This window comes from Acipenser ruthenus, chromosome 18 (assembly GCF_902713425.1).
Source record: "Acipenser ruthenus chromosome 18, fAciRut3.2 maternal haplotype, whole genome shotgun sequence".
NCBI classification, from domain to species: Eukaryota; Metazoa; Chordata; class Actinopteri; order Acipenseriformes; family Acipenseridae; genus Acipenser; species Acipenser ruthenus.
This window is the reverse complement of record NC_081206.1, coordinates 12965346-12981787: the sequence shown is the minus strand read 5'-3', so window position 1 is coordinate 12981787 and position 16442 is coordinate 12965346. Positions and strand designations below refer to the sequence as shown.

Genomic DNA, 16442 nt, shown 5'->3' with positions numbered 1-16442 from the left:
TTTTATTTTGTTAATAAACGCTGAGTGCAGCCATTGCACTCAGCTCAGCATCACCACCGTCTCTGTCTGTGTGTTTCTCTCTGGTCTGAGTTCCTCCCTGCAGCCGTCTTTGTCACAGGAGATCAGAAAGAAAATAATAGACAAGCATGGTAAAGGTAAAGGCTACAAAACCATCTCCAAGCAGCTTGATGTTCCTGTGACAACAGTTGCAAATATTATTAAGAAGTTTAAGGTCCATGGAACTGTAGCCAACCTCCCTGGGCTCGGCTGCAAGAGGAAAATCGACCCCAGATTGAACAGAAGGATAGTGCGAATGGTAGAAAAAGAATCAAGGATAACTGCCAAAGAGATACAAGCTGAACTCCAAGGTGAAGGTACGTCAGTTTCTGATCGCACCATCCGTCGCTTTTTGAGCGAAAGTGGGCTCCATGGAAGAAGACCCAGGAGGACTCCACTTGGACTGGAATTTGCTAAAATGCATATTGACAAGCCACAATCCTTCTGGGAGAATGTCATTTGGACAGATGAGTCAAAACTGGAGCTTTTTGGCAAGTCACATCAGCTGTGTGTTCACAGACGAAAAAATGAAGCTTTCAAAGAAAAGAACACCATACCTACAGTGAAACATGGAGGAGGCTCGGTTATGTTTTGGGGCTGCTTTGCTGCGCCTGGCACAGGGTGCCTTGAATCTGTGCAGGGCACAATGAAATCTCAAGACTATCAAGGCATTCTGGAGCGAAACGTACTGCCCAGTGTCAGAAAGCTTTGTCTCAGTCGCAGGTCATGGGTCCTCCAACAGGATAATGACCCAAAACACACAGCTAAAAGCACCCAAGAATGGATAAGAACAAAACATTGGACTATTCTGAAGTGGCCTTCTATGAGTCCTGATCTGAATCCTATCGAACATCTATGGAAAGAGCTGAAACTTGCAGTCTGGAGAAGGCACCCATCAAACCTGAGACAGCTGGAGCAGTTTGCTCAGGAAGAGTGGGCCAAACTACCTGTTAACAGGTGCAGAAGTCTCATTGAGAGCTACAGAAAACGTTTGATTGCAGTGATTGCCTCTAAAGGTTGTGCAACAAAATATTAGGTTAGCGGTCCCATCATTTTTGTCCATGCCATTTTCATTTGTTTTATTATTTACAATATTATGTTGAATAAAAAATCAAAAGCAAAGTCTGATTTCTATTAAATATGGAATAAACAATGGTGGATGCCAATTACTTTTGTCAGTTTCAAGTTATTTCAGAGAAAATTGGGCATTCTTCGTTTTTTGTGGAGGGGTACCAACAAATTTGAGCACGTCTGTACATGTTTCAGGTTTGCAGCTGCATTGGTCAACAGCCAACCCCCTCCCACCTCCTCCCAGCTCCTACACAGGGGAGCGAGAAGGGTGTAATGGTTATCGCCACAGGAAAATGTCTCTGCAAAACTAGGCACACACTGTATAATTTATGTGTAAGCCTAAAAGCAACACTAAAAATAAATAAGTACTTGGCCCTTGATACTATTGTTACAATACCATATGAAACTCTAAATTCTGCCAAAAATGTAATAAAGCGTATAAGTTATATAGTGTTAAGGGACAGGCGTACTTTATTAATGTAGTCCTTAAGACACTACAGTACAATATGTTTTCAAAGAGGATGAATATAGGCCCCTTGGCATTCTGTTAAGCTTTTTCTCCTGTAAAATGACACTTTATCATTGTGGCTGGTCTTTTCTGACATGTTCAGGATTGTTGCTGTGAAAGTTCTTGGATTACAGATTACCAGGGAGTCTACACCCCAGCCATTAACCCATCCAACACCAAACCAATTTTCCATTTGCTACAGCGTTTTATTTACAATCAATCAATCTTTATTTTATACAGTGCCTTTCATGACAAATCGCCTCAAAGCAACAGTTCAGTTAAGAGACTCTACTGCGTCGGAAGCCAGGTTACAAGACCAAGCTGTTTGTGTTCCACCTTGTAATGAGTATAAAAATACTAGTGAAAGAATATTTGAATACCCGTTTAGATTTAGTATTTGAACAAGAAAAAAAACCCACGTCTATGACAGCACTTAGGTTTTCCCTAATAAGCACGCACAAGGAGTCCCACCTTGCCTTCGCCATGATAAAAGGTGCAAGAGAAGATTAGACAGATTGTTACGGACCTCTTAGGAAAGGACAGCAGAAAGCATCGTTCAAAACTTCAAGAAGCTGATACTGTATGAGCCGAGTTTCTACAAAGTTACAGGTGTGCAGGCGTTTGTTTAGATTAATGGAGAACAAATATGTAAGTGGCATACATCCCCGCCGCGATTGTAAATAAGCAATCAGGATCATGGAAAAGTAGACCACTACAACCTACTGTATATCCACAGCATGTAAACATGTTTGAAGACAACTGGATAAGCGGATCTCTAGATACAGGTACATTGAGAGAGGCGCCTCCTTATACTGCAAATCACCAGACTGGGATTCCTCAAGAGTCTCAATAACTTGAGCTACAGAATGTCCTCCACATTGGATAAGCAGTTCTCTAGATGTATGTCTTGTACACTGGTACCAATTCCTACGTGGTGTCCCTGGATAATAAGCATCACAGCTGGGGGGATTCCATTGAAAACTACACTGTAGGGATATGTACAGCACAGTGCTGGTAAGAATGCATGTTTTCATGCATGCAATGTGCTTAGAAGCTGTTTGCTTTTCCAACAGGACAGCTCATGTTGTCACATACATTCTCATCACAGATATTGGAAATGATCGCTGTCTGTTCTGGGTGTATTTTTGGCTCAAGGAATATCACAGCTTGATGAGGCTTCACAGGATGGCATGTCTCCATTCCTATTGGCTGTCTGGCAGAGGAAAGACCTTGCCACTTTCCCTTTGGGTGTAAAATGAAACGCTGGTGTTAAGATCCACATACTTACTGATATTGAAAAGTTTAGTACAGTGAAAGAATCAATATCTTGGATGATCTGGTAACTGAGTCTGACTTTTAAATGACACACCTTTCTTTGAAACTAGTGCTTTCCTGCCTGTTCTATAAAAGCAAGACTGTACTAATTAACAATACTGGAGGCCCTACTTTTTAAATCTGTCAGAAACATACTGAAGCACTGTCTGGCCTGCCAGGTGTGCTGTCTTGTCCATTGAGAGGATGCAGCTTTTGTATATGACAGAATACAAACCAGGAACTGCAAATTAATCCTTCATTTGACGGACAGCCCCTTACACAAAATGTTTCGTCCAAGCCTTGTATGTAATAGCATAGTCCTACTAAATGCACTACATGAGCTCTACAGAATACAGGTGTGACAGAGCCGCTTTCTAAACATTTATCATAATAAAGTGTAGTGTGTTTTAAGAGCAGTTTCTTCTGTATCTACTCTATACTATTTCAGTCGATTTCCTTTTGAAAGATTCAGTGCACTAATTCCTCACTCCCAGAGGTACACTGCCACCATACTATTACTGTATCTATGCTTCTGTTCCCAGCTGCTCAGAGTTACAAGTGCTTAGCGACACTGCATAAGGAGTTTCTAGTGCCCATTATAGCTTTTAGCACTCATCTTCTCACTAGCATGAGGGCTTTGGAGCCAAGTCACTTTCATCAATGTTCCCTTCTAACCTGTTAAGATTATCTTTCCTACTCCACAGTGGTCAATTTCTTAGCTGGGGGCACAAATCACCTGTACAAAAGGCATCCATACAAACTGCCTCATCAAGGTAGTCGGTCTGGCGCTTGTACAGGAAAAGGCTGTGTAAACTGCTTGGTTGAGAATACTGCACACATCTACTGTACCGTCTCTTGTCAGGTGTTGCCTAGCGATGGTAGCAGGTTATAAAAAGGTTGAGTCAAAACTTTAAAGCTGCTTTGCTCTTATTTGCCCTCATCTATAGTTAGTACCAATTAATGACAATAAGTGTGGATGTCTATCTTCCTTTCACCCGTGGCACTGACATTTTGTACTGCCATACTGCCAGGTGGTGCTATAAATGGACACAAAACATGTTGTGAAACTAGCAAATGCAACACATTTGTACTTGTAACCTTTCTTTAGACCTGAGAGCCAAGTCAGATTAATAAGTACTAAAATATTGTGTAGACAAGCCCAAACGAGGGAACACTTTGTTTTGTGCTTTCAAGGTTTTATTTCATTTGAATTCATATCTAACCACTTCAAACTTGTTAAAGGGAATTACTCTCCCTTGTTTGAGTATCTGCACAGCCCTGGAACCCAGGCATCCAGAAGCAGCCACGTGGAATGTGAGGTCAGTCAAAGGACAAGGAGAAAACCTGACGTGTCAATCAAATCCACTCACTATGTGAAGAACGCAGACAAAAATGAGAAAACCTGACGTGTCAATCAAATCCACTCACTATGTGAAGAATGGAGACAAATTCTGAGATGGGTTTCCAGTGCCAGCTATGCTTAAGGTTGCCCCATGAGGTATTAAATGTGCATTTACCAGGACGTATGCATGTACTTTCCTTTGAAGTATTGTGAACGCGAGAGAAGGAATCTGAGCTGCAAATCTACCTCCCAACCAGGAAGTTAAGTGAGGTTGGTGATACGGTGGGATGGGCCAATATTTTATTGTACGTGTTTAAGGGCCCTTTACTAACTCACTGTTTTCAATAGTTTCAAATGTTTTTTTGCAGAGGGGAGCACTATCTATGGAAAAGACTGACACAATAAATTGGCCAACAGTGTACATGTATTACTATGTGCGCACTAACGCCTGAATATTTTTTTTAACTAAACATTTAAGCAAAAAACTTTTTACACCCTAAAAGCACTTCGGACATTTCAGCTGTGCAAGGTTGAATCCTAACATTTGCTGCACAGGATACATGGGTTCACTCAATTCAAAGTGAAATCTTTAGAAAAACTAGGTAAGAAAGGTTTTTAAAGCTGTGAAATTGTATTTCTCAATTGAGCACTGCGTCACTAGTATTTTCTGCATGATACACTCTGCATATCGCTGCAAATCTGTAGAAATCCAGTCTCCCCTCAGCCATACTGTTGATTGTCTCCACAATGGCAGGGGCTGCACCAGCAGTAGACACTTTGTAGTTACTGAAATGCCTGGTAATGGCATGTCTAGACTAGAACTGGGAATTAATCCAAGTCCAAGTGAATAGATGGGTAAGGAAATTACTTCTGGAGCAATGATGAAAACAATGCTCATGAAGTTTAACAACAACTTTGCAACAATCCGCAAAGTGCAGACATATTAAAAACTGTGGTAATTATTACAAGGGGTGGGGGATGTCCTGCAGCTGCAGGTCACTAAGAGGTCAGATGGCAGCTAGGTGGTGTACACTAATTCACTAGTCCTTCATGCATTTCACCTCTGGAGGTCTGGGCTTCACTTCTAAGCGCCTTGTAATTTGAAGCGTCAAATGAAATTTGTTTGGTGCTCCCCACTTAGAACCCAGTGAACACTGGGGAACCAGAAATGTCATAGAAATGTGTTTTCAAGACTTGTAATTACACCCTGCTTGTAGGTAAAAATAGGTATTGGGTGTTTGCCTCAAAAATGTACTGAGCACAACTGGTAACGCACGAGAAAAAGCGGATTGGGAAATGCCAGCAACAATTGCGACTGTTTAAACTTGCTTTTAAAAGTTCTTAACAAATTGATGCAATTGTAACTGTCGCAATTGCTGGCAGCTTTAGCACATCTCATTATAATATCTGAGAACCCTCACTCGCACTATCTCCACCCCATCTTTCCGAATGTATGCAGGAACGCACATAATTAGATATTCATCTAAGGCTGAACCGCAAAGCAAAACTGCTGCCGCAAAGCATTCCTTAAAAAGTCGCTACCAGCATTGCGCTTGTTTAGTACATTTCACCCTAGATTTCCGACTCGTTTGCAACTGGTTTGCGACTATTGCGACAGCCACAACACTTTAGTACATCTACCCCTCAGCTTCCACAGTTCTTGCTATTAATAAATGCATAGTTTACTCATTACTTTGTTGTCCAACCTCTGTCTGAATTCATGTGCAGATCTATGAACAGTAGGGGGCTTATTTCCAAAGTGTTTAGTCTATTAGTCACTCCTATTTTATGAAAGGAGAAAAGCCATGTAAATGTTACGCTATGAGAAACAAGCACGCTGGGTGTGCTTAAGAGGCCTGATTCACGACAAATCTGAATCTCTTTAATTGTTTGTTTCTAGTTTTAGTCATACATAAAAGAGTAAATAGTCTGGCTGTAAAACTGCAGTGCATACTTTACTTCTAATACGCCAGACACAAGAGTGGAAGCAGCACATACTGCACAGTAAGTAACAAAACATTTCAACTCCATCTCATATTTGATCCACTCAGAAGACAATGACCTCCTTGTACACTCCTCACACCCTGTAGTTACCGCTTGAGTTAGGCTAAATACAAACAGATTGTCCTCTGTAAACCTTTGAATCAACAGACATCATGACTGCAAGGCTAGTTCTGGTTTATATTTCTGTCACTGCCTATGGTTTCCTAAGGACTGTTTTTATTTTAAAGCCCATTTTGACTAATTAGCTCAAGTTTACTCTCCATTCAATCTTTCAACAGTTTAGAGAGGGTTTATTTGTGTATTCTTATTTTTTGAAGTTTAACCTGACAGAATGTTTATGAACACTCTTCAAAAAGAGTCCTTAAAGTTTGTAAGTAGGGTCCAATACAGCACCCGACTGAGCTTGATATGAAACAATAGCTCACAACTGTGCAGCATAATAGATCAGCTTGGCCGAGTATTTTTTTTCATGTCATGCAAGTGGGTATATCTTCTATTTCTTGGACCCTGGGTTTTGGAGAAGTTTTGGGGAGGTGAAAAAAAGCAATGAAAATGTTTTGTTGTTTTTGCCGCCCCCAGACCTGATATTCCTCATTTCAGCCATTTCGGTTCACCAAGCACAATGAAGACGTTTTGATAACTGTAATGATTCAAGCACAATGAAGACGTTTTGATAACTGTAATGATTCAAGCACAATGAAGACGTTTTGATAACTGTAATGATTCAAGCACAGTGAAGACGTTTTGATAACTGTAATAATTCAAGCACAATGAAGACGTTTTGATAACTGTAATGATTCAAGCACAATGAAGACGTTTTGATAACTGTAATGATTCAAGCACAATGAAGACGTTTTGATAACTGTAATGATTCAAGCACAATGAAGACGTTTTGATAACTGTAATGATTCAAGCACAATGAAGACGTTTTGATAACTGTAATGATTCAAGCACAATGAAGACGTTTTGATAACTGTAATGATTCAAGCACAGTGAAGACGTTTTGATAACTGTAATGATTCAAGCACAATGAAGACGTTTTGATAACTGTAATGATTCAAGCACAATGAAGACGTTTTGATAACTGTAATGATTCAAACACAGTGAAGACGTTTTGATAACTGTAATGATTCAAGCACAGTGAAGACGTTTTGATAACTGTAATAATTCAAGCACAATGAAGACGTTTTGATAACTGTAATGATTCAAGCACAATGAAGACGTTTTGATAACTGTAATGATTCAAGCACAGTGAAGACGTTTTGATAACTGTAATGATTCAAGCACAGTGAAGACGTTTTGATAACTGTAATGATTCAAGCACAGTGAAGACGTTTTGATAACTGTAATAATTCAAGCACAATGAAGACGTTTTGATAACTGTAATGATTCAAGCACAATGAAGACGTTTTGATAACTGTAATGATTCAAACACAGTGAAGACGTTTTGATAACTGTAATGATTCAAGCACAGTGAAGACGTTTTGATAACTGTAATAATTCAAGCACAATGAAGACGTTTTGATAACTGTAATGATTCAAGCACAATGAAGACGTTTTGATAACTGTAATGATTCAAACACAGTGAAGACGTTTTGATAACTGTAATGATTCAAACACAGTGAAGACGTTTTGATAACTGTAATGATTCAAGCACAGTGAAGACGTTTTGATAACTGTAATGATTCAAGCATGATGAAGACGTTTTGATAACTGTAATGATTCAAGCAGTGAAGACGTTTTGATAACTGTGATGATTCATGCACAGTAAAGACGTTTTGATAACTGTAATGATTCAAGCACAGTGAAGACGTTTTGATAACTGTAATGATTCAAGCACAGTGAAGACATTTTGAAAACTGTAATGATTCAAGCACAGTGAAGACGTTTTGATAACTGTAATGATTCAAGCACAGTGAAGATGTTTTGATAACTGTAATGATTCAAGCACAATGATGAAGTTTTGATAACTGTAATGATTCAAGCACAGTGAAGACGTTTTGATAACTGTGATGATTCAAGCACAATGATGAAGTTTTGATAACTGTAATGATTCAAGCACAGTGAAGACGTTTTGATAACTGTAATGATTCAAGCACAATGAAGACGTTTTGATAACTAATGATTCAAGCACAGTGAAGACGTTTTGATAACTGTAATGATTCAAGCACAATGATGAAGTTTTGATAACTGTAATGATTCAAGCACAGTGAAGACATTTTGATAACTGTTATGATTCAAGCACAATGATGAAGTTTTGATAACTGTAATGATTCAAGCACAGTGAAGACGTTTTGATAACTGTAATGATTCAAGCACAGTGAAGACGTTTTGATAACTGTAATGATTCAAGCACAATGAAGACGTTTTGATAACTGTAATGATTCAAACACAGTGAAGACGTTTTGATAACTGTAATGATTCAAGCACAGTGAAGACGTTTTGATAACTGTAATGATTCAAGCACAATGAAGACGTTTTGATAACTGTAATGATTCAAACACAGTGAAGACGTTTTGATAACTGTAATGATTCAAGCACAATGAAGACGTTTTGATAACTGTAATGATTCAAACACAGTGAAGACGTTTTGATAACTGTAATGATTCAAGCACAGTGAAGACGTTTTGATAACTGTAATGATTCAAGCACAGTGAAGACGTTTTGATAACTGTAATGATTCAAGCACAATGAAGACGTTTTGATAACTGTAATGATTCAAACACAGTGAAGACGTTTTGATAACTGTAATGATTCAAGCACGATGAAGACGTTTTGATAACTGTAATGATTCAAGCAGTGAAGACGTTTTGATAACTGTGATGATTCAAGCACAGTGAAGACATTTTGAAAACTGTAATGATTCAAGCACAGTGAAGACGTTTTGATAACTGTAATGATTCAAGCACAGTGAAGATGTTTTGATAACTGTAATGATTCAAGCACAATGATGAAGTTTTGATAACTGTAATGATTCAAGCACAGTGAAGACGTTTTGATAACTGTAATAATTCAAGCACAGTGAAGACATTTTGATAACTGTTATGATTCAAGCACAATGATGAAGTTTTGATAACTGTAATGATTCAAGCACAGTGAAGACGTTTTGATAACTGTAATAATTCAAGCACAGTGAAGACATTTTGATAACTGTTATGATTCAAGCACAATGATGAAGTTTTGATAACTGTAATGATTCAAGCACAGTGAAGACATTTTGATAACTGTAATGATTCAAGCACAGTGAAGACGTTTTGATAACTGTAATAATTCAAGCACAATGAAGACGTTTTGATAACTGTAATGATTCAAGCACAGTGAAGACGTTTTGATAACTGTAATGATTCAACACAATGAAGACGTTTTGATAACTGTAATGATTCAACACAATGAAGAAGTTTTGATAACTGTAATGATTCAAACACTGAGCCGATGTGGGATGGATATTTGAAATTAGTGTGGTGGGAATAACAGGGCAGGCATTAATATGGAGGGACAATGCTCCAGATAACTGTGTTTAAGCTCCATTCAGACCCGTCCATTATTATTACCAGGGAAGAAAATCAATGATCTATTTCATGATTTAATCTTACAGCAAATAAAACATTTTAATTTAGAGAAGGGTTAGTCTGGGGGGTTAGAGAAGGCTTAGTCGGGGGGGGGGGGGTTAGAGAAGGGTTAGTCTGGGGGTTAGAGAAGGGTTAGTCTGGGGGGGTAGAGAAGGGTTAGTCGGGGGGTTAGAGAAGGATTAGTCTCGGGGGTAGAGAAGGGTTAGTCTGGGGGTTAGAGAAGGGTTAGTCTGGTGGGGGTTGTAGAAGGGTTACTCGGGGGGTTAGAGAAGGATTAGTCTGGGGGGGTAAAGAAGGGTTAGTCTGGGGGTTAGAGAAGGGTTAGCCTGGGGGGTTAGAGAAGTGTTAGTCTTGAGGGGTTAGAGAAGGGTTAGTCTGGGGGGGGGGGTAAAGAAGGGTTAGCCTGGGGGGTTAGAGAAGGGTTAGCCTGGGGGGTTAGACAAGGGTTAGTCTGGGGGCCAGGGAGGGGGCTGCTACTGCACCTTTTTGCAAACTCATGTCCACCATGCGCGGGTCGGCCAGCTCGACGTAGAAATTCTTGTTCTTTTCGTACTCCTCGTCGTCAATAACTCTCACCTGAATGGTTTTGCTGCAACAGAGGACAGGGAAGATGAGAAGAGAGAGAGAAGAGTAAGAAAACAAGAACAATGTCACAAAAAAATCAGGAGAGAATAGGGCAAAAGAAAAGGGTTACAGAGCAAAGGTCAGGAAGTTTAGCTTGCACTCCTTTCTGTTTTATACTCTTGTCATTGCCTAACTCTTGTCACATATTGTGTATGCAAAAAATAAAATCTGAACAGTGTTGTAAAATACTCCTCCTTTAAGGTTTTCGTTTACCTTTGTGTTTATATACAGTGGTACAGCTATGGCCAAATGTTTTGCATCACCTAGAATTTTAAAATTGAGACATAATTAAAAAAAAACTATGTTAACATAATTTAGATATTTTATTTAACATAATGTAATCAATTAAACCACAAAATGATATCGCAATAGTCTACCAGAAACCATAATAGTAGTGCAGTATCTCAAGTTAGATTTCAAAATGTCACATTTTTTAATTTGTCAGTTTTTTGTTAAATATATGGAAAACTATAAAGTGGTATGTAATTCAATATGTTAACTTAACATTATTCAGCAGGTTTCATGTGACTTTATGAAGCAAAATGAGTTAATGCTTAACAAAAAACTCACAAAAATGACAAAAATTGACATTTTGAAATCTAACATGATATACTGCACTACTATTATGGTTTCTGGTAGACCTTTGCGACAATAAAGTCATACAGTCAGGGAGCACAGGGACCATGCCCTGGAGTGCAGGTGAGTCATACAGTCAGGGAGCACAGGGACCATGCCCTGATGCAGGTGAGTCATACAGTCAGGGAGCACAGGGACCATCCCCTGGAGTGCAGGTGAGTCACACAGTCAGGGAGCACAGGGACCATCCCCTGGAGTGCAGGTGAGTGTGGCAATGTGCCCTGCCCTTGTGTGCGTTTCTGTGTTGTATGTTGCGTGCGTGTGTTAATGTTGGTGTATTGTAGTTGGTACATGGGATATAAATGGGTGAGTGCAGCACGAGTATTTAAAAATGTAGATTTGTATTTAGGCACGAGGATGGCACAAATCACTTCACGTGCATTTAAAGTATGTAATATATGGGGTTGCACGTAATTCATTCACGTGCTGGGATTCAAGTGAATAATTAATTAGTAATTGAATCCCAGCACAACAGTATATATAGACACATTTTCAATCACTCTGGGTTGTTGGGTGTTCATGAGTGGAGAACGGGTGAGAGAGAGAGAGGAGAAAGAAAGAAAGAAAGAAAAAGAAAGATCGTAACGTTTGTTTTTGCTTTACTCACCATGTTTGTTTGTCCCTGTTTGTTAGTGTGTGTTCGTTTTTGTTTGTCTCTTTATTTTGGCTACCAGTGCCGTGCCCTGTGTTTTGTGTTACAACCTTTTTATTTTCTGTCTGTTAATTATTAAATGCTGAGCGCGATCACGCGCTCAGCTTCACCAAAACCCCAAGTCTCCGTCGTTTTATTTCCTGGCTCTGGTCTGACGCCACCCACTCCGGCCATCTTTGTGACACGTGGTGTCAGAAGTAGGATTAACAGTGCCTCCTAGACGCAGACCAGAGAAGGAGTACAGTGTGTTTTTTAGGAAAAAAAAAAAACATATGAATTTTTTTTTTGGAGAAAGGGAAGGAGGAAAGACACTAGAGAGGAAGCCACAGCAGCACCCATCCGGCAGGCCAGTGACAGAGGAGGTGATCGACTGGCTGCTGGATCAGGAGAAGCAAGGGGGCCCCAGAGTAACATCAGCGCAGCAGATGCAGACGGTGTTAAAAAGGTGCCCCGCACCGCTACTAGCAAGGCTGTTGTCCTCTCTAGTGCCCAAAGGGGAGGAGCCCAAACGTCCTACGCCTGAGTGGGAGGAGCCCGAACGTCCTACGCCTGAGTGGGAGGAGCCCGAACGTCCTACGCCTGAGTGGGAGGAGCCCGAACGTCCTACGCCTGAGTGGGAGGAGCCCGAACGTCCTACGCCTGAGTGGGAGGAGCCCGAACGTCCTACGCCTGAGTGGGAGGAGCCAGAACGTCCTACGCCTGAGTGGGAGGAGCCCGAACGTCCTACGCCTGAGTGGGAGGAGCCCGAGTGTCCACAGCCCAAGAGGGGGGAGTCGGTGCGTCCACAGCCCAAAAGGGAGGAGTCGGTGCGTCCACAGCCCAAAAGGGATGAGTCGGTGCGTCCACAGCCCAAAGAGAGGGAAGTTGGGGCTTCCATAGCCCTAGGACCCAAGCTGCCAGCAGAGGGAGAATGCCTGCTGGTCCCACCTCCACCAGCAGAGGAAAAATGCCTGCTCTCCCCATCTCCACCAGCAGAGGAAGAATGCCTGCTGGTTTCAGTCCCCTGCAAGAAAGGCAGAGCAGCACCAGTCCCCTGCAAGAGAGGCAGAGCAGCACCAGTCCCCTGCAAAAGGGGGAGACTACACGCTGCTCCCAACTTCGTGGCCAGGAGACTACACGCTGCTCCCACCTTCGTCGCCAGGAGACTACACGCTGCTCCCACCTTCACCGGCAGGAGCAGAGCAGCAGGAGCTGCCTCTACCTCCGCCACCTTCACCGGCAGGAGCAGAGCAGCAGGAGCTGCCTCTGCCGCCGCCACCTTCACCGGCAGGAGCAGAGCAGCAGGAGCTGCCTCTGCCGCCGCCACCTTCACCGGCAGGAGCAGAGCAGCAGGAGCTGCCTCTGCCACCTTCACCGACAGGAGTAGAGCAGCAGGAGCTGCCTCTGCCTCCGCCACCTCCACCGCTTCCTCCACTAGGAGCAGAGCAGCAGGAGCTGCCTCTGCCTCCGCCACCGCCCGGAGCAGAGGAGCAGGAGCTGCCTCTGCCTCCACCACTTCCAGGAGCAGAGCAGCAGGAGCTGCCTCTGCCTCCGCCACTTCCAGGAGCAGAGGAGCAGGAGCTGCCTCTGCCTCCGCCACCGCCTGGAGCAGAGGAGCAGGAGCTGCCTCTGCCTCCGCCACTTCCAGGAGCAGAGGAGCAGGAGCTGCCTCTGCCTCCGCCACTTCCAGGAGCAGAGGAGCAGGAGCTGCCTCTGCCTCCGCCACTTCCAGGAGCAGAGGAGCAGGAGCTGCCTCTGCCTCCACCACCGCCAGGAGCAGAGGAGCAGGAGCTGCCTCTGCCTCCGCCACTGCCAGGAGCAGAACAGCAGGAGCTGTCTCTGCTTCCCGTACCGCCACCACAGGGAGTACGGTGGCCGGAGCCCCAGAAAGGGGAGCTGCCGGCCACGAAGAATGGGGAGGAGGTCTGGAGACCACCAACCCCAGCAGCAGTTTCGCTGCCGGAGATCGTGGGGGAGGTCAGGAGACCTGCTCCCACTGCAGCACTTGTGCTGCAGGAGATACTGTGGCCGGAGCCCCGGAAGAGGGAGCTGTCGGCTACGAAGAAGGGGGGAGGTCAGGAGACCACCTCCCAAGCAGCCTTTCTGCTGCCAGGACTGCCCCGGCTACTGGCAACATTGCTACCTGTGGGCCCCTTAAAGCCTCCGGTCCTGGCCCAGGACTTTGTGTTGGACTTTTGGGCTTTTAAGGGGGGAGGTGGCCATTGAGGCCATGTGTGCTGCACACAAGGGGGGGTATATGTGGCAATGTGCCCTGCCCTTGTGTACGTTTCTGTGTTGTATGTTGCGTGCGTGTGTTAATGTTGGTGTATTGTAGTTGGTACACGGGATATAAATGGGTGAGTGCAGCATGAGTATTTAAAAATGTAGATTTGTATTTAGGCACGAGGATGGCACAAATCACTTCACGTGCATTTAAAGTATGTAATATGTGAGCACGGGGTTGCACGTAATTCATTCACGTGCTGGGATTCAAGTGAATAATTAATTAGTAATTGAATCCCAGCACAACAGTATATATAGACACATTTTCATTCACTCTGGGTTGTTGGGTGTTCATGAGTGGAGAACGGGTGAGAGAGAGAGAGGAGAAAGAAAGAAAGAAAGAAAAAGAAAGATCGTAACGTTTGTTTTTGCTTTACTCACCATGTTTGTTCGTCCCTGTTTGTTAGTTTGTGTTCGTTTTTGTTTGTCTCTTTATTTTGGCTACCAGTGCCGTGCCCCGTGTTTTGTGTTACAACCTTTTTATTTTCTGTCTGTTAATTATTAAATGCTGAGCGCGATCACGCGCTCAGCTTCACCATAACCCCAAGTCTCTCTCATTTTATTTCCTGGCTCTGGTCTGACGCCACCCACTCCGGCTGTCTTTGTGACAGTGAGTCATACAGTCAGGGAGCACAGGGACCATGCCCTGATGCAGGTGAGTCATACAGTCAGGGAGCACAGGGACCATCCCCTGGAGTGCAGGTGAGTCATACAGTCAGGGAGCACAGGGACCATGCCCTGATGCAGGTGAGTCATACAGTCAGGGAGCACAGGGACCATGTCCTGGGTGTGAGAAGTTGCCACTGGGTATGTCACTACCACAGGTTAGGGATGAACCCCATGAGCTCATCCTGGTAGCTCACTGATTTCATTGACCTCTGACACCTGAGAGTCTAGCGATCAGTCCAGCACCTTTCACCATTAAGAAGACAATTCCTTGCTAAAAGAGAAACTATGTACAGTTCAGCACAGACAGTTCTGCCCAAGGGAAGCAGACAGGCCTTCTAACAATGATCTTACCAAAGCCTTTATGTTTAATGAGTTACAATGATTACCAGTCCCTGTGCTCATTATCATTACAATGGGAATGCCACCAAGTCCATTTAACATGATGGTTACTGTCTCATTCCACTCACCCCAATGGGCCGAGCTGCTCTATGATCTACAGATGACGGTCTCTTAACTGCTCTATATTATTTTACTCAGTACAGAAAGTGCATTCCAGTTGATTATTAAGCCACTGTGCCCCTTTACTCCTCTTTAGAAGACATGCACCCCAGAGCAGAGGTTCACAGTCTGTGGTCTGGGGACCAGCTGAGCACTACAAGTAAATTCCAGGTGTTCTCCCAAGAATTTCCTCAATTAGTTTACTGGCTGAATTCACCAATTTCCATTTACCAAACTTCAGCTACATGCCACATAATTAGGGCTAACCTGCAATTCAGTCCTAAACCTCCACATGTCTAAAGAATAATTAATGAATCAACACACTTAATTCTGGATAATTAGAAAATACCCCTAATTACGAGGGACAGTTATGGCTAGTCTAGAAATGGATGTGTTTAAAGAAAAAGCTTACCTTGAGACTTGCTGTTTTAGAAAAAATGGATGCACCAACAAAAGCATTTCTCTGAGAGATCGCACACAGCAATATCCCAGAGTGTCTCAACTCCCTGACTGAACGCATGGTGAGGGACTAGTGGATCTGATACAGTGGGTTGACAGCCGTAACGTTAGAGTTCATTACACGTATAATAAAGCTGCAGAATTCATACATACGTACCGAGCACTGGCACAAGAGCTGCACGGCACAGATTCCAGTATAAACAAACAGTGTGTTAACTTTCCTCAAAAATGGATGAGCTACTACAACCCTGTTCAATGCAGAATAAAATCACATTATATTCAACCAGCTCACAAGTTTCTGAAGGCAGGACAGATTTTTGACCCACAACAAGTTTGTAGTTTGAATAAAGAAACACTCCTGTTAGATTCAATTTGATACAGTATTTGATTCAGCTATTTGAATCCAGGGTTTGATGCTATTTGATACAGTATTTGATTCCAGCTCTTTGAATCCAGGGTTTGATGCTATTTGATAGTGTATTTGATTCAGCTATTTGAATCCAGGGTTTGATGCTACTATTTGATACAGCAGTAAATCAGAAATGTAGGGATATCAGCTATATGCAAAAGGAAATGGTAGTGGAATCTTGGAGAAATGCAGAATAACTATTTCCCAATTTAGCAAGAAAGGCTAAAAGATAAGTAACACTTATGGGCTCCGTATGAACAACCTTTTTTCACATTATATTCAAAGAACAAAACAAAACCAATAAAACAAAAACCCACAAAGCTTATATGTGTTACATAATCTATCAAATGCCCAGATTCCAATCAATT

At 42.6% G+C, this 16442-nt stretch overlaps 1 protein-coding gene across 3 annotated transcripts in view; it reads right to left on the bottom strand.

The window, feature by feature from the left end:
* Positions 1-16442, bottom strand: part of LOC117424021 (sodium/calcium exchanger 3-like) — a 159141-nt gene that overhangs the window by 53093 nt on the left and 89606 nt on the right. For all 3 annotated transcript variants that reach the window (XM_034040036.3, XM_058991235.1, XM_058991234.1), the window contains one exon: positions 10348-10454. In XM_034040036.3, coding sequence (XP_033895927.3) covers positions 10348-10454 — 107 coding nt within the window. The remainder of the gene's footprint in view (positions 1-10347; positions 10455-16442) is intronic.